This window comes from Balearica regulorum, chromosome 5 (assembly GCF_011004875.1).
Source record: "Balearica regulorum gibbericeps isolate bBalReg1 chromosome 5, bBalReg1.pri, whole genome shotgun sequence".
Taxonomy (NCBI): domain Eukaryota; kingdom Metazoa; phylum Chordata; class Aves; order Gruiformes; family Gruidae; genus Balearica; species Balearica regulorum.
In genome coordinates, this window is record NC_046188.1 from 17,747,956 (window position 1) to 17,765,914 (window position 17,959).

General features: G+C 41.6%; 2 protein-coding genes across 7 annotated transcripts in view; one reads left to right on the forward strand and one right to left on the reverse strand.

The window, feature by feature from the left end:
• The window catches only part of ITPK1 (inositol-tetrakisphosphate 1-kinase), a 154,576-nt gene that overhangs the window by 39,672 nt on the left and 96,945 nt on the right, over positions 1–17,959 (forward strand). Inside the window, exon 1 of one of the 6 annotated variants that reach the window (XM_075753665.1) lies at positions 1,769–1,915. The exons of the other annotated variants lie outside the window; for them this stretch is intronic. Coding sequence (XP_075609780.1) covers positions 1,784–1,915 — 132 coding nt within the window. The 5' untranslated portion in view covers positions 1,769–1,783. Of the gene's footprint in view, positions 1–1,768; positions 1,916–17,959 lie in introns of those variants that run through there. 6 annotated transcript variants of the gene reach the window in all.
• SLC24A4 (solute carrier family 24 member 4) overlaps positions 13,773–17,959 on the reverse strand; it is a 410,963-nt gene continuing 406,776 nt past the window's right edge. Inside the window, exon 20 of the mRNA XM_075753658.1 lies at positions 13,773–13,791. The gene's annotated coding sequence lies outside the window, so the exon portion shown is untranslated. The remainder of the gene's footprint in view (positions 13,792–17,959) is intronic.

A 17,959-nucleotide genomic window follows, 5' to 3' on the forward strand; every position in this document is an offset into this window, starting at 1 on the left:
TAGTTTTTAAAAGATAAAGTTGGTTCTGATCTTTTTTCTAATAAAAGCTTGGTTTTGTTCAATTTCACCCCTCCATCCCCAAAATTAGCATAGGGCCAAATTTAAAATTGCAAGTCGACGGTGGTTCTTTAGGCAGTGAAGTATCCAGTTTCTTATCACTATGTACACTGGTGAGGGAAAGAGAGAACATCTCCATCTACCTTCTTTTTCAGGAAAAAACTGTTTGGCTTAGTTTGAAGAATGTAAGATTGAAAACATGTTCAGTGAAGTGGAAATCATCACAAGTACCTCTGATGGGGACATGCATTTATTTTTGTTTCACAAGCTATGCAAATCCAGAATAATTAGCTGCAGCCCTTTGGCTTCTGACAAATTGCCAGTTCAGTCTTTGTGTGACAAACTTTGGAGCCTTCGTATTTCTCGCAACTTCAAAGCCGTTTCAAGCACTTCCATGCTCAAACTTTCCTAGAGCTCTCGCTTGCATTTTTTAATTTTAAAATAGTGAAGATTTCCTATTTTTGGTGGGTATTTTTGGTTCAAATAAACACTAATGCTCTCTTTTATCTTAGAAAGATGTTCTAGTCAGTTGGCTATAAAAGTGGGATTAGTCATTGTATTTCAAGCTGCACATTTTTTAATAGCAGTGGGATATGAAGGACAACATGTTTTTCAATGTGGAACAGCTGATTGTAGTAGCTACAATGGTCTCGGCTGCTGGTTTGTCTTTCCTTTTCCCCCCCCAACTCTCTGGGAATTGAGATATTCGAAATCTTTTACTGTGGAGAAGAAAACTGTCCTTTGAGCCATGGGTTTTACTGAAGCTTGTGAAGGAGAATTGAGGGCCCCCTCCCCCCTTTTTTAATTCTTCAATCAAAGTAAAATACCAATGACAGCAGTTTCCACTAATTGTTGCCAGGGAACTGTTGTTTTCTTGAAATGTGGAGAGGTTTATTTTCACATGAAGTATTAATGGAATAAGTTTGGAGCAACAGTGTTCTAACGGAGAAAAGCAGCTTATAAAATATATATTTGATAGCATATACAGAAAGATGTGACTGGAAAGCTTCCAAAGCAAGCAGGGTTGTTGAGATGTTAGAGACTTGGCTCTCTAGTACCGGGAGAAGAAAGTTTATTTTCACATGCATGCCAGTCCCTCAGTAAAGTGCATGTTCTCCTGGGGATGGCAGTCAGCTTTGCCTTGAATGCATTTTTTGGAAATGATGCTGCAGAAGCACTCCCCAGACTGCATTGTGTTAGGCACTTTGCACATGCTTGAAGGTGGGGAGTTGCTGGTTAAAAACTTGGGAAGATCCTGATATTTCTTAGCTTTGGTGCTACACAGAGTGTGCTAAGCACATAAAGTGAGGTCTTCCAAAAAACCTGTAATAATATCAGCTTCAATCCCAGAAATAGCAAGACCGTGGAAGAACAAATCCCATAGAGATCCCTCTATGTGAGACCTTCTTGGTACCTAAGAAGCAGCATTGCCCAGCAGGAATGAAGCACAGGTTCCTGTGCAGGGAAAGATGTTTTTGGCGTGCTGCTACAGATTGCATCAGCAGACTGGTCAGTTAGGTACAGCGTGGCCCTTTCTGGTCCAGTGGGGAAGAAGAATAAATACACATCTGTTGGGGCAGGGAAGGAAGGGAAAACTACAGAACATTTCCACCATGTGGATTAAGCGGATTAAATAAATAAGCATTTATTCTTAAAAATTAGGCAGAGTAAGCCAAACAAATCAAAATGCATTTAGGTCTGATTTATTTTCACTCTTGGTGAGTGAATGAGAGAAGCACGAAGAAATTTTTGTGGCTCAGAGTCTCTTACTGACTGGTTTGACTGCTTTCTCTTGACTGCGAATCCCAGTGACCTAGGAGAGGTGTGGGTTCCGCAGTCACTCGCAGAAGTCACCTGGGTGAGTCAAAACACTACTAAGATTTAGAAATCTGTAACTGATGTGTAATGAATGGCTGTCAGGTTTGAGCTTGTACTGCTTTGGCCCATGGAGTCAGCTCTGCCCAGCCCCTTTGTCTTCTCCTGGACTCCCTGGCGTGTAGTGATGAGGCAGTGATTCCTAACAGTGCTAAAGGCTGGGAGTTGGGATGTCCTGGGCGGAAATCCACTCCCTGTGGGGCCTCTGCCAAAGATTTTGGTGACTATAACAGGACTGAGATTGCAGAGTGCCTCGCTTTGTCACTTACTGCAGGCACTTTGGGCACTCCCTTACAAACTCTGCCTCTGTTCCTAATGAAGGTAATACCCCTTGTAGTGGAATGCCATTTAAATTGCTTTGAGGTGCCCGAATGGTGGAGATGTAGAGTAGGATGACTGTGTAAAGGAAAATGGGACTATTAATGGGGGCTGGTAATTTCTGAAGATTGCTGCATATAATATTATCTCAGCCATCAGTGTGTAAGTGTCTTCCCAGATACTTCTGTAAACTGCAAAGCTTTGTAAATCCCTCCTCAGGAAGTAGTATGGATACAAACAAGACCCTGACAGAAATGCTGGGGAATAAAACTCTGCATTTGCCTCCTTTTGACTAGGAATATTTTGCAGTATACAGTCCCGCTCTTTGCACAAAATGGCAATTAGACATTGCTTTTATTAATTGTGATTACTGCAGTGGTACCTATGGGCCAACAAAGACCACGCTTTAATTTTGGGCTGCATTAAAAAATAGGATTATTTGTCTCACTGAATGCAGGTGTTGTGATACGATATCAAAGCAGGGCAGATGGAGTGTGTTTGGAGACAGGAAGCTCGGGAAATGCCTTATTTTAAAACCAACCTGTCTCATTTGCAGTTTGCTGAAACTGCAAAGTCTGTGTTGAAGTACAAATATGCACACAGCTCTTTTGACCTTTTCTTCTGAAGTTTTTTTTCTTGGAGTAGGAAGGATGAGGACTTAATTTGATACAGTGCCAAGGGTGACTGTACCTCTGACCCTAGTACTGAGGTGTCCTCTCCCAGCTGAATGCCCCATCTTTTGTCTCTTTTGGGGGTGAAATCATGGAATTCTCCTGCTCAAGCAGAGCTGCAAGCTCATTCCTGTGACAGCAGTTGTAACCTTGTCTTCAGTCCTGGGGTTTCATTCCACAGGGACAACAATGTTCCTTTGGGAGCAATGAGTGGTATCCACCATAACTCAGACTTGCTTGCTTCAAACCAAAGCTTTATAGAGAGAATATAATCAGAACAATGAAGGAGACTATTTGTATGCCTGCCTTCCTCAGTGAGGATGCTGGTAGGTGTGAACTTCCAGAGGACTCTGCAGAAGATCGGTGAAGTTTGGGAAAGTCTTTTTTAGTAGATGATGTTGACTCTTTCTTTCCCCAGCTTCTGCAGGTTACCTACTCCTTTGATCTGAACTGTGACCTGATATATTTGTCTCTGCAGATCACTGCATGCTTGTTTGCTCTTCTGGCACTTCACAATTAAATGAGATAAACGTGTTCATGTCACAAGATTGAATGGAGTTCCAGTAAAACCTGGTGCTTAAAGACATTGGGCCTTAAAGTTTCATAGAATTTCCTGTATTTGGTCTTTAGCCTTAAGTTAGAGAAACTGTTAGCACATGTACTTCAGCTGCCCCTATATAAAACAGGGCGCATTCAAACACAGCGAAACCTGGAAATGTTGTCCTGAACCTGATTGCCTTCATGGAGTTACAGCAGAAGAAAGAATGGCTTCAACTTAATCAGAACAGCTGAACTTACACACACATACATTTTTTTTTTTTTTCTTCTCCAAGGGGTACTGCGTTTTAAGAATGATGCCTTTTGCTGGAAGGAATATTTATCATTCACTTTAACTCTGCATTTCTGGTGAAAGGAATACATCTATTTTTCTTTTTTTTTTGGCAATAGTGTAGACCTCTTCTTGCTGTATGTCTAAAGGTAGGCAGATCAGACAGAAAGGGTTTCTGCACGTGCTGTAGATGTTTTCTATGCCTTTAGTTGTTATTTTGCAATACCTGTCTACCTGTCATATTGACCTAGCATATCGATGGAAAACCCTCGAGGACTTTTTGACAGTTTATTTTCAATAACTGTCTTTGTCTAGTTTTTGAGAATATTCACTGCTAAAGGTAATTTTGCACTGGTACCAAAGCAGCGCAATTAATAGTTTAGGGTGGGAATTGTTAAATGTTGGATTTCAGTCTGAGGAAGAAAGGAGAGAGCCAGGAGAAGTTTAGTTGATTACAAGCATACTTTCTCCAAAGTGAGGTAGAAGTGGGTTATCCAAAATGTGCTTCTTTAACATAAGGTCATATTTATGGAAAATGTGAGAGCTGTGATATGTTAACTTTATTTTTTTTCATCCCTCACATGATTTGTCAAAAAGGAGACTGCTGCTGCAACATCCTAGATGAGATTAGTGTGGTTCTCCAGTGGCTATGCCAGGAGCAAGGGTGGGCCAACTGCAGTTAATAAATGAATCAGAATAGTCATTGGATACCTAAGGGTATGATGTGCCCTAAGCAGTCGCTTAGCAAGTGGTGGAAATAGAGTCCCTCCTTTTGGAAAGCTCTTTTGAAAGAGAAGGTGGCTGAGGGCAGGAGTTAACTTTCTTCCTGTAGACTGCGGGGGAGCCTAGAGACAAGCCTCCTCTGGAAGGTTTGTGTGAATATATCTCTGTTGCTTCAGATTTATACTGGGGGTGATACTGTTAGTATATGTAAAGCCAGCGTGCTACTGACATAGTAATGCATCTTTATAAATCCCAAAGCCAGAGGAACCACAAAAGCTGCTGAGCTTTGTCCATGCAGCGCTGCAGGGCAGTTTCATCCATGATAGTAAAGCCTGTGCTCAGCTGTTCCCCTCCTGCTCACCCATCCATAGTTTTGTTCCTCAGAGGCTCCGTATCCAGGTGTGCTCTCTGTGACTCAGCTGTGCATTAAAACCAAAGGAAACCCAAGCCTGCCTTCCATATATAGCATAGATTCATTACTAAACTGTGATGCCATATTACATTTTATTTTAATTGTTCTCTTCTTATGTTGAGGTTATTTTTGTAAAGGAATCAAAAGAATTAATTGTTGCTCATATTACAGATGAATAAAAGCACGTCAAGAGAACTTGTCCTCTGCAGTTTCGCTTAAAGTTTCCTTGTTGACCTGTAGGATCCTAAGGCAGTGCTGTCAATTAATCAGTCATTAAGATACCAGACATTTCAGTCATGATAAAAAAACTAAATCAAACTGTGGGTGTTGCTCCTTTGTCGTAGAAAAACAGCAAAACAGAGGTTATGAGTGGGAGAGCAGAAACCACCTATATAGAAAATATAGACTGCCTCTGTCATTGTTAAGCAATGTACTTACCTTGTACTATTCTTTGGCTGTTATTTTAGAATCCAGGGTAGTTCAGTGTCTTACTTGGGTTTACTAATAATTTTTCAACCTGAGGTTGCTTCAGTAAATTATAGTTGCCTCATTTAATTTTCCAACTGGCATGCTTCCCTGAATAAAAGGGGTTTTGTATCTAATTTAAAGTTGCTATACATGTTAACTTACATGTCCATTGTGTCCTTATTTGAGGGTTTGTTATCAGGTGCATATTCAGTAGTTAGTGAAGATCCTTTTTTAAAAAAAAAAAAAAAAAAAAAAGTAGTTCTTCCTGGTACCTTGCCAAAGTGCAAACAAGTTATTTACAGTGTTTTGACAGAATCATCTGAAGACAGAATGGAAAAGATGCCATTGGGACTGAGCTAATACTGTAAGAGACTGAAATGTAAGGGAAACAACTGTTGCAGAGGAAATTTTGGCCGACTTTGCAAACAGAGGAAAGCTTTTTAGCTTTGTTTTTGTAGTAAATTGTTGATTGGAGCCAAGAGTTTCCTTTACTCAAAGGTCTAAGTGCATCTGAAAATGTTTTTTGTACAAGAAGCTTCATTGCACAACTCTGTTGTCCTGTAATCTCAGCAGCATAGAGTTACTGTGTTAAAATTGTTCATTGACTTACTGATGGCAAAGATTAAAGGACACGCTAACTGCAGTCTATAGAGAATTTATGTTGATTGCAGAGAGATCATTTGTATTTTAGGCTAGCTTGGAAAATGTTCTTTCCTGTAACCTAGATGAGCTTATCTTGTAATACCCTTTCCTTCATGATAACATCCTTAATGGCAGCTCTAAAGGGTGAAACAGAACTTTTTCTTTGTAACTTTAAGTACAAAGCAGTTTGAAACGGAATCAAAGCAGATTAGACGTTCATGAGCCCCCTGTGATGACTTGCATACCATTCAAGGCCCTAATGGCTGGTTATCAGTGAACTAAGTGACTAAAAAGGAGCTAGAGATAGCATTTGCTCCCTGCTGGTGACAGATCCTCCCACCTATCCCTGCTCCTGATTTGTTTTTTGACCACTGAGCCAAAAAGCGCAGAGGGCTTCTAACAGTGATGGCTCTGCATTGGCCAGAGGACCCTTTTCCTGCCAGTAACCTAAGTGTGCTGTTCCAGCTATGTTTTCGGTTCCTACTGGGTGAGGAAACTACACCCCAGTTCTGAGTGTTGCCTAACAGGTGTGTTGAATGCTCGAGTTCTTTTCTTTCTTTTGATAAATGCTGTGATTGCTTGTCTTAGTTGTTACTGCCTGCTGATTCTCTTCTTAGCTTCTTCAGCCTGCTCGTATGATTAAATCGGTGCATCTCTAATTCTTTCTGTGCTTCCTAAAATCTGGATCTTTTCAACTGAGCCTGTAGGACAGGATGCACGCAAAAGCTGTGTTGGCTTTGTGAGTACCGTGTGCTGCACAGATGTGATAGTCCTGTGCCTGAGCTGGTACGGCACGTCTGTGGTTTGTATGCAGTTGTTAGGGACAGAGCGTGTTCATTCTGTCCAGTACAGTCCAGGCCTTGCAGTGCCTTTTAAGGGTCGGTTGGTATAATGTCTTTTTACTAATTTAGGATGGTCAGCCCTTTGTACAGCAGCTCAGTGGCTTGTATTTACTTCTGTATTGGTATTGAGTAGGTCTGACTTCAGTATAGCATGAGGAAGGAAAGCGGATAGCAACACACCCTTGATGGTTAGTTTGCGTTGTGGAAAGTTAGAGAGCAAGTGGAAATGCATTTTCCTAGCTGTCCCTTCAACTTCTGCATTGTTGAGTTCTTTTTTTCTTAAATGGTGAAGTGCTGACTTAGACACCAAGAAGGTTTAAACGATGTTTTCAGCAGGTATGCTTTCATCACACTCCTGGCTTTGGTTATTAAGTCCCAGCTCTGCCAACCAATGTACACTCTTGTGTGCAAGGAGGACTTCTCCAGACAGTGATGGAGGAGGGAGTGCCTTACCCAGAGGTTACCCCAGCGAAACCCCCAGGAACCAGTTGGAAGCACCATGCTTGCAGCATTGCAATGGGAGAGCAGTTTGCTCAGTTTGGCGGGACTGAGCTCAAACCAAAGGTGCTTCTAGAAGGCAAGTGTAGCCAGCCCACCGCCCTTGAGCCACCTGGGACTTGAAAGCTGTTCTCATGCAGCTGCTAAGCCGTGGTCATGACCCAGGAGTTGTGGTAGTCTCACATCAGCTGAGGTTATTGTGGGGTGTCCTGTGCTTTCTTATCAGCCAGAAAGGGGTCTGTTGTGTATTTTTGTAGCTCTGTGACTCTTTTGATGTGTCCTTTTCAAATCAACAAATCTGACTGCTTTTGCCTTTTCCTTAGTGCTGAGTATTCCCAGTTTTTGAGGATTGTTTTTTTATAACTATTGTCGGAGACTCTCTTGGAGTGGGTATAGCTTAACTCTGCTTATAGCATAAGTGATTTGCAAGTAGTACTGTGCTCTCTTTCTCTGTGTAAGGAACTGCAATGTAAATGCTGCATAATCATGCATGCAAAATAAACTGTTCATGGAAATTCTGTCTTGTAGGTCATCTTTGTTTCTGCCCAGATATGTATGTCTGTAGCCAAGTTTTGGTGCAGTAATACCATCAAGTTAATGTTTAAAAGAAGAGCTAACAGAGTTTACTTCATCTTCAGTAGACAGGAGTACCAAGCATAGTTGCTGGTGATTGGGAATTTTAGTTTCGTATAAATTTTCTTAAGATTGATGTGCTACAACTTTATTTATTGAATCTATCAGCATTGTTTATGATTTTTGTCTCAAGAACTTTGTGTGTTTGCAGAGGATCACTTAGCAACAGCCTGTGGCACAGTGAGGTTGTCTATGACATGCTCACACTAGTACCATGAACCATAAAACAATGGGGAAACACCCAGGAACAGCAAGTAAATAGAAATTTAAAGCAAAACAAAGCAGCTCACTCACTGAAGAGTTGCATGTTTCTGTGGGGCACTGTTTGTAAAATTCTTTGCTTTTCAGTCTTTATTTACGTGTTTGTCATCCTGATCTAATGATGCTTCTGAGGTGTTCATGGGATGTCTGCAGCTGTGGTAATGGAGCATCTCCTGAGTATTTAAGATAGAAGCAACTATTTGATATTAAAGCAACTCACACTTTAATTGTTAAATCTTCTTAAATTAGTCCTTCACCAAATAATAGCTAAGGAATAAAAGTTCCCTGGAGGGGTCTAGGATCTAGACTGATTCCAACTTTACAGCTCTGTGCTAATGCTGTAAGATTCTGCTGTTTCTAATAATCAACATTTCTTTTCCTGAGAGTGCTGGGGTTTTATCTTGTTTGGGGTTGGGGGTTTTTTGAGATTGAGAGGGATTGTAAGTTCAAGTCTGAATGTCTGTATATTTCAGGCCATTTATTATTGTATATTGATACTAATAACTTGATTGACTTAAATGACTTAGCTTGCACTGGAGGTGAAAGCTGAATGCAATCAGAAACATTTTCTTTTTTAAAAATTGTCCTCAGGGTCTGAGATATGGACAGTAAATATACGGGAAATGCCCCACATCTGCATTTGGCAGGCAACAGTAAGTTGACAGGAACACAGCTGACATTGAGTTTGTGGATCTTATTGGTTCAAGGGACGCATAACAGGTGGGGGTGATGTTGAGTGTTAAAAGACAATGCTTTATTTATTTTTTTTAACTATTTTTTCTGATTCTGGGATGTGGGCTGAAGAAATTCTACCATTTCTTGAGCTTTTCAAGAAGAAAACCAACTGCAGTATTTGCATTTAGGTGTAGCGTTACCTGACTTTTAAAAGAGTTTGGGTATGAATCTTAGTTTTAATGGAAGATGTGAGATTTTGGTGGAATTCAGTTTGCTGCTGCTGGTATTCCTGCAGTCATTTCACATTCTTAGTCCCCTGACCTTAGAATCCAGTGTCTTCAAGGAGGAGAAAACAGGGAATGCTATTATTTTCCTTGGAAACTATCCCATGTAAAATACACTCTCGTAGTAAGGAAGGTACAAAGATACAGTGCTGAGCATAAGCAGTGATATTTTCAACTAAAACAGGGAGCCTGACTTAGTGAAAGACCTCAAGTCTTTCAACCTCAGTTGAAACTTACCCTGTCATACAACAAACCTCTAAGTTGGAACAGTTCAGCAAGAGAGCAGTCTGCTGAATTATCTCTCTCTCTGTTTGCAAAACCAAAACTGTGTCTATAATACATTTTAACACTGAGGGGCTGAGATCTTTCAGTGTAGCATACTGCACTGACTTGAAGGTTGTCATGCTGCACTCTTACTTCATTCATAACACTACAAATGTTGAAAATCATACTTCACGGTGTTGTCACGGTCGTGGGTTTATCTGAGATAGATAAACCAGCTATAAGGAGGTGGGGCACGGTTATGCCTTTACACATGCAGTCTGTTTTGGGCAGCGTTATCACACGGTTTGTTTAACTTGACGGGGTAGGTCATACCAAACCTGTCTTGGTTGTCTTGTTCTGCGCATGGCATAAAGAGATTATCTAAGGTTGTGCTGTCCTTTCTGCAGATGGTTGCAGCAGTTGGGGATTTGAAGAACCTACATTTGATGGGAACGAGAAGCCGTTAGTTGAGGCTAGAACTTTCATCTGACCGCCCACATTGCACTTGTTTGCATTTAAAAGCACATACAGTGTTTCCTGTCATTTCAGTCTGCTTTTGGGAGCTATATAGCAGGCTTTTCTCTCCTGTCTGATTTCTGTGCGGAACAACGGACACCTGTCTACTTTAATATCCATTGCCTCATGTGTTTGTCATTTCACCTATTTCAAAAGCTGTGCATTTGACTAAGAATAAATGAGTAAAAGAATAAACTCTGTACAAGCTAATTCTAAAACTAAAGACCATTAAAATAGTATTTGTGTATGTATTTTATTAAGGCTAACACTAAAAACATTAGATGATACTTTTTTATGTGTTGTAGTTTTGGGTTAAGGTGCTCAAAACAGAGCAATGGCATGTCTACCAAAAAGTTCAAGCCACTTAATCTCCATGCTGAAAGCACGTATTTACGTCAAGGATACATACAGCTTGCTGCTCACTGGTTTGTATTTTGTCCCTTATTTTATAGAGTTTTACTGGCTCATTTGTTTAAGCTTTGTGTATGGGACTTCTTTTGATCCAAATGTTTCTGCAGTTAGCATAAGCAGGTTAAGCCTGAGGGATGGAGCTTTAGAAGAGCAAATTTGAAACTTCAAACCACTCTTCGCACTGGCTCCATATCCTCCTTTGTTCTCCTTCACAAATGCCTGGGCTGTGGTGTTCAGAACAGGCTGTACTGAAGGACGTGTCTTTGGGGCCTGTCCTGTGCTTGTACTTGAAGTTGGCTGGAGGCAAGCCAGCTCTTCATTTTGAGGTTGCAAAATTGTGCTAGCGTGGCAGAGGACTGGCTTTGTCTCTCTGTGGGACTTACTAGCCTCCTGAGCCCTGTGCCACTTCAGTGAAGCCAGGCAGCATCCCTGTCAGAGCCAGATTACACTGCTCTGTCTGTTCAAGGGGAGGCAGATCGTGCATGTTGCTGCCTGCATGTGACCGCAGACCTACCCAAAATCTGTTAATGCATGCGAATATAGTATTTGAATGACTGTTTATGTACAGAGAGCACAGATGATGGGAAGCCTCCTGCAGCATGATGAACTATTAGGACGTTCCCCTCTAAACTGCTTGTCTCCTTTCTGCTCCTTGCTAGCTGTGTTCCAGCTTACGCTGCTGTGTTTGTCACACCAAGACAGGCAGAAGAGTGCTTTGCACCTCACATTACCTGTAGCACATCCTGGGTTGTAAGCTACGGTGCTAGCTGTTAGCTGAAGATGGAAGCCTGAATGTTCCAACACTTGGAGAAGTGTCCCACCACCACCCGCAGTGTGAAGTGCTGCTGAATTGCAACCTGAGACTGGCTGTAATGTTCTGAAAGAAAAATGTGGCAGAGCTAATGCTGCCAGCACTCAAAATTTAATGTGTTTCACCAGATTTTGAAAGGTGATTTTTTAATTTTTTTTTAATGGCATAGAAAGAGTAGTTGGAACATGAAATTTGCAAGTATTGCAATGGAAATGAGGTGACCTAGTCGAGAGGAAATAATCATCGAAAGATACTACTAGGTATCAAATTAGCTTCACAGTTAGTTGAAAATGTTAAAAACCATGATTTTATTATTATCACAATGGCAAGTGTTTTGGCAGATTGTCGGTTGTGATGGAGGTCACAGTGAGGGGACGTTCTGTGGCTTGGGCCATAGGACAAGTCAGATGACTGCAGTGATCTTTCTTGTATCTGAAATCTGAGGGTAGGTTGCTGAGTAATGAGCTTGCTTTTCAAAGGTGCTGAGCAGCTGCTATTAAGGTTCAGGGAAAATGCCAGTTGCTCCAGCTGTTTTCTCTGGGTGTAAATATGAATGCAGCAGCCCACTCTGCACAAACTTTTTGTATGTGTGAGAGTCCTGTTCCATCTGTGTGGTGTCATTCTGTGTCCATGTCCATCCTTATCCCCTGCTCCCCTCTATGCCCCCCCCCCAAAAAAAAATCTTAGCTGAGAAATTTTTCTGAATGAATTCCATTATCAAATGCTGGCAGGTTTTCTGATCATCTTTACTGTTACACTGCTTGTATTTGGGTGCATGGGTGACTTCTAGTTTTGAGGCACAGGAAGGCAGAGCCTGTCGGGTCCCTGTACTGAAGCTAATCCATTGCTGTCCTTCCCTCTGTGAACATTTTGGCCACTTTTGAGGGACTTTTCTAAATTCAGAGCAAAATATACAAATCCCATCTGCAACAGCCTGTTTGTTACCAGCAGAATTCCAGTCTCAATGAGATTATCATAGTTATACTTTACAAATAGCATGATTTTGGTATTTGTGTTTCTCATGGCTCTATTGAAAAAATACTACATTTGTAAATCTACTACGTATTGGCAATGCAGTAGGAGAAAGCTAAAATTACAGGCTTTTAACCTTTTATTTGCTAGTAGCTTCACAGACCGAGAAATTTCTGGTAATGTTTCAGTGCTAACACTTTTTTCTTTGCAGTTAACAAGATACCACTGTATGCAAAAGGAACATGCATACTCCATATGCTTGCTAGTTACAGGGGGGGAAAGGAGGCAAGTTTCTTGATTAAAACTTTTTTTTTAACTAACAGGTTTTCCGCACAAGATGAGATACTTTCAGTATTCAGTGAGGGACTTTGGTTCTGTGGGAACTGGTCAAATTTAGCAGACATAAATATAGAAGCCAAGTAGTGTGGTGACTTGCAGAACCTCTGCCCCTATAAAGAAAAAAAAACCCAACACCGGCAGCTTATTGCCACACTTTTAATACGCTTATTTGAAGGAGTGAGGAGATGAGACTTTGCTCTTTCCAGTGTTATAGAGAGACTTCTTGCCTCAGCACCTTTTTGCAAGCAGGGTTTCAGCAGGATGTTTGGTGAGTCTACACCAGGGCATTAGAAAATTAATAGGAAGCATCTGAAGGCTGTTCTCATTGCATAGTCAAGTCTAACATTTTAACTTATCCATGGCTGATGTGGGTTGTTGCTTAGTTTGGTTTTGCCAGAGGGGGCTGGGCCAGTCATGTAAACAAGACTAGCTTTACAGTGTCAAGATCTGTGCAGGTTAAAAACCTTTTCTGTAGTCTGGTACATCCTGCAGTCAGAGGCGGTGGCTGGGCAGGAGCTGTGAGAGTGCTCCTGCAGTGCAGCGGGGAAGGTGGGTTTGCAGGATTAGCCATTACGGGTAGCAGCAGTAGCATGTTTTCCACGAGGACTGGTTGATCTGTTGAAGAGCATGAAATACATAGTTACGTTGCTAATCTGGACCAAAGTTGATGCTGCTATGTCCTCCTTTGCTCATTTTCATGGGAAGGTTGAGGCTAACACAAGTGTGTGACTGTGCCGCAACCACGTCTCCCATTGCGTTTTAAAATAGCACGTATTGTAGACAGAGCAGTCCCAGACGTGTTTTTGAGGATACCACCCATTTTCTCCAAAACCCTAGACAACTTAAAATTCTGAAATAGCAGATTAATGTCACGAGCTTGGTATGTCTAACATAAAGAAAGACTGGGAAATAAAAGTTTTATTACCAAGAAAACAAAGGTCACCCCTCCTGCAGGCACAGAATGAAGAGGAAAAACTTTATATTCCCTGGTAAAAATAATTCCCTCACTGTTGGTTCCTAAAGTAAATCCAACCAAATCAAAGAGCCCAGAACAAGTCCGATAAATTGTTACTCTGCTGCTGTCACCTTGTGTAGTAGGTTGTTAGCTTATGTCTAGCTGTCTTGTGTCAATGTGAGATATAAATAAAAATGATAAAATGCAATTTATTGGATGGACTGGAAATTAATTGCTGTTAGGTCTTAGTTATTTCTCATCATGCTTGCTGGGAACTTTTTCCCTAGAAGGAGATGACTTGAAAGGCACCCGTTTTTCATAAACTATTTTTAATACTTAAAAGTTAGTTGAAGCACTTACTTGAGACATTTATTTTCGGCAGAGAAGACGACAGCTGAATTCTCCTGTATATATTCTTAGTCTCTGCTGCAGGGTGAATCTCCATTTTTTTTTTTTTCTCCTTGACAGGCTCCATCTGTATTTCTGTCTCCTGCTCCCACTTGTCTCGTAGAGAGTAAGAATTTGGAAGCTTTACCAGGAAGAGGAGGCAAAACGTGCTGTAACCTCCTTTTCTACACTTGCCTATTGATCCCAAACCTATTGCCATAAGCGTGGTTCAGATTAACTGGGAGGACATTAGGTCAAGCATTTCGCAAGTTGTCTTTTATAAGCTTTAGCTTCTTAGCCTGCAAGTGCAGGGTTTGGAGCGGAGGTGCCACTTTCACTGACTTGCATCCTGCTGGAGCAGAAGGGAAAAGCCGATGGGAGAAACGAATGGCTGGGAAATGGTGGGGTGATGCAGGAGGTTTCTGGAAGGATCGGGCTGACTGGCTGGTCTGCAGATTTTGTTGTTCCCTAGTGAAACAGCTGGTTAAAGGAAGCAAAACAAAAGCCTAGCCACACATGTTTTAAGCCAGTTTGTGGTGGGTGTTCGAAGCAGTTAAAATACCTGTTTTCATTCCCACACTGGAGGCTTTGGATAATTTTTCTGGGCCTTAATTTGGCCCATTAGCAGTATTGGTCTGAACCTCATCAGGGATTTGAAACTCTTTTCCCAACAGAACTATTGCATAGTTTGAATTTTATATTTACCCTCTTGTGCTTGGCACACACCTTTGCACGATGAAAGCATGTTTTCCCTAGTTAATTCACCATGTCACCGTTTGTCCCCCAGTTGCTTTGATAAAGATAGAGATGTCCTGCATCGTAAGCATTGGTCTGTTGGTGACCATGGGACAAAGAGGTGACTAGAAGGGGCTACGAAAAGAGGAGGGGAGGAAAGTGATCTACTGGGGAGGAAAGCTGCAATGATGTGTGGGGTTAATGGTCATTTGACAATTTTTTTGTCTTAAAAATCCTTGTTGGACAATTGTCTCCTTCATTCCGAAGGTGCAGCCTCTACCATCGGTGATCTGTGCCCTGCCAAGTGCCAGGCAGCGGAGAGAGAAGCCACATGCCTTCAAGCACCCCTCATTACACTAAGGTGGCTGTTCAAAGCCCACTGCTGTGGTGGAAATAAAACCAGATTGCAGTGCCTCAGCTCCGCCGGTGCCTGCACACACTGCCCTTTCTGCAGGAGGGCACCTGGTTTTCCATTATACCAGCCTTGATGGTTCCAGCTGCTGCTTTCCGCCATTCTTTTCTTGAGTTTTGTTAGTTTTGCAACATCAGCTCTGTAAGACTTCATGCAAAATCTGTATATTTTAAGAACGTGCTCTTGCAATTGTAGCTGCTTAGGGAGTTTTCTCACATGCTGCGCCCTGTTGCGGGTGCTACAGACACTGGTTAATTTTTGCTACAGGATTGTTCTGCACCACTAACTGTGGCAAATGTGAATAAGGTGAATCCAAAAATAAGCATAAGGAACTTTTTGAAATTTTCTGGACAATTCTGTTCTCCTATTTTCTTGTATATTATAGGATCAACTACATAAAAGATTGAGGTATCTTGTACATGTGCATATGTCTTGTTCGTTTTAATCGTAGAAACAATTCCTGCTGCATATTATCTCGATAAATTTCATGGTGCTTAGCATATTTCAGCTACTCTTCCACTTTGCTTATATCTACAGGCAATAAAATATTTAAAATTGAAATTGCCACTGTTAGGAAAGTCAAAGGTGAGCCTGCCAACAGTATAGTACTCATTGCCAGTGCTGTCTGGAGATGAATTGTCTGTGGCTTGTGCTTCCTGGGGTCATCCTGGGTTGTAGGGTGTGTAGAGGGAGGAAGGGAAAGAAGGATGACAAGATTTCAGTGAGAAAGGATGACAAGCCTTGAAATCTTATTGTCAGTTACTCATTGCAGTAATAAATATGACAGAGCATCCTTTTCATGACAAACCTTCGTCTCTTACAGCATCTTTATCAGATGTAGATGCCCACAGTGTTGAAACACCTGATTTGGGATATGCTGTGGAAGTGCACGTTACATAGTCTTTGCTGCCTAGCTGCTGGTGAGCCAAGGGTACCTCTGAAAGCTCTTATCAGACAGTAAATAAAATCAGTTATGTTTTCATAGGGCGTTTCCCAACTGCACTGGCAGCCTGTTTGGTGTCAAAGTGCACATGCTGTAGAGACTATGAACCTGCCAAATATTAAAAACAGTCACTTCTTTAAGTTTCTGTGTGAAGGGAGAGGCTCTCGTCCTTTTGTGAAATGAACTGGACTTTTAAAAATCCTGGCTGTTGGTAGTTGCTAGAAGTAAGTGCCTGTAACCCCAGCGTACATTAGAGCACATAGCACTTACCAAAATACATTTCCATGGGTATGTCCCTTTGTAAATAGCTATAGGTCACAGCTAATAAACCAGAGGTTACTCAGCCCTGTATTGCTACAGGAAAGTTAACGGGCTGAACTCTTAACTACAATAGGTGGTTTTATATTATTAGTGTATTTTGATGTACTGCTGTCAACTGTATTGTGAATGCCACAGAGCTAAGCTGTGTAAGGGCTAGTTAAACTTAAGAGCAGATTTATTTGGAAAGCTCTAGTTAAAGCTTGAGTGACACATGTCAGTAGTAAGCAATATATTAATAGCCTAGAACACTAACCCTGCAAGCCTGCCTCAGTTAAGGACATGGCAAATGTCTGCAATCTCTACAGAGTGGATTAAGTCAGTCTTTTTCAAATGCAGGAGGTAATTTTTCTTGGTGTAAGTTTCACGTCCTGCAGACTGGCACAGTGCAGAGCTGACAGGAGGCAGTGCCGAGATCGGAGCTGGGCAGTCTGCAATCACAGAACTGGTGCTGCCTTACAGAGACAGGCCCGATTCCCCCGCACCGTGGCTGGTGTCAAGTGAGAGCAAAGCTGCTGTGGCAAAGAAAGGACCTAGTTATAAAAAGATCTGCATAAAGCTTTTCTGGTTGGTTGAATTGGGGACTGGGGCTCTATAGATGCGGAAATACCTACGCTCTGTTTCCCTGAAGTGCAGGATTCTTTCCTATGTTTTGCTATTGTTTGGTGTAAATTTTTTCAGAAAGCTCCAACCGATCGGGCTCTCACCAGTTCCTGTAGGAGATTGCTCCATGGTCTAACATGTTTGTCTGCCAGGAAGTCTTCCTGCTAATCAACCCATACGTTTCCTTTCTTCTTCTCATCCCATCAGTCCTAGTTAACCCATTTTGTATGCTGCTTGTCTTAAGCATTCTCTTTCTTCTAGGGAAAAGAACCTTTCAGATGCTGATACTCTCTTACCATACCACCCTTCACCCTGGGTGAAAGTAGGGTTGCTCCACAAGCTACCTGCCTTCAGCATTGTTGATAAGCTGTAAATCCACAGACTTTAACTTATGGTAACTTGTTTGCCTGGTTGTAACCTAAGAGTTTCAAACTAATGGCTTAGGAGATTTAGGTACCTGAATGAATTTAGCTGTGACTTGGCAACCTGAATCCTTATGTTGCCTTGGATCTCTCGGCTATGTTTAGCTTTCTTGGTGGAAGTAAAGCCCTTTTGCTTGTTTTTTGTTGCTGGTCACCATGTTCCTTCCAGCGTTGTGCTCTTTTTCCTGGCAGCCTTGAAAGGTGTGGAAAAGAAATTGTTTCCATTCCATGTCATTAGCAGGGTTATCATATATTGACTGAATGGTATTTTAGAAAGGGATATAATTTACTTTATGTAAACCTTGATGTCATGCAATAGAAGTTTGTTCTCCTTTTTCTCCCTTCCCTCCCGTTTGTACTTGAGAATTCTCTCCCACTTTAGCTCCTACACCCCGCAGTATGAAAGCTTCATGTATTGCTGATCTGGTCCTTTTTGCATGTTTGATTCTGTTACCACAAGGGTATATTTCTGAGGCACCTACACTTCTGCTTTCACTCAGTGTACTCTTATTGAAGCAGCCACATGGTGAGTGAACTCCAGTAGGAAATGCAACGATGTTTATTATGTTACAGAGCATGTAGCATTGTGAAGAATTTTGTATTTTGATTCCAGTCTTATGCCTTTCCCCAAAAGGTTGATTTTGCTGTGGAGCAGGCTTACAGGTAGTATTACAACATTAATT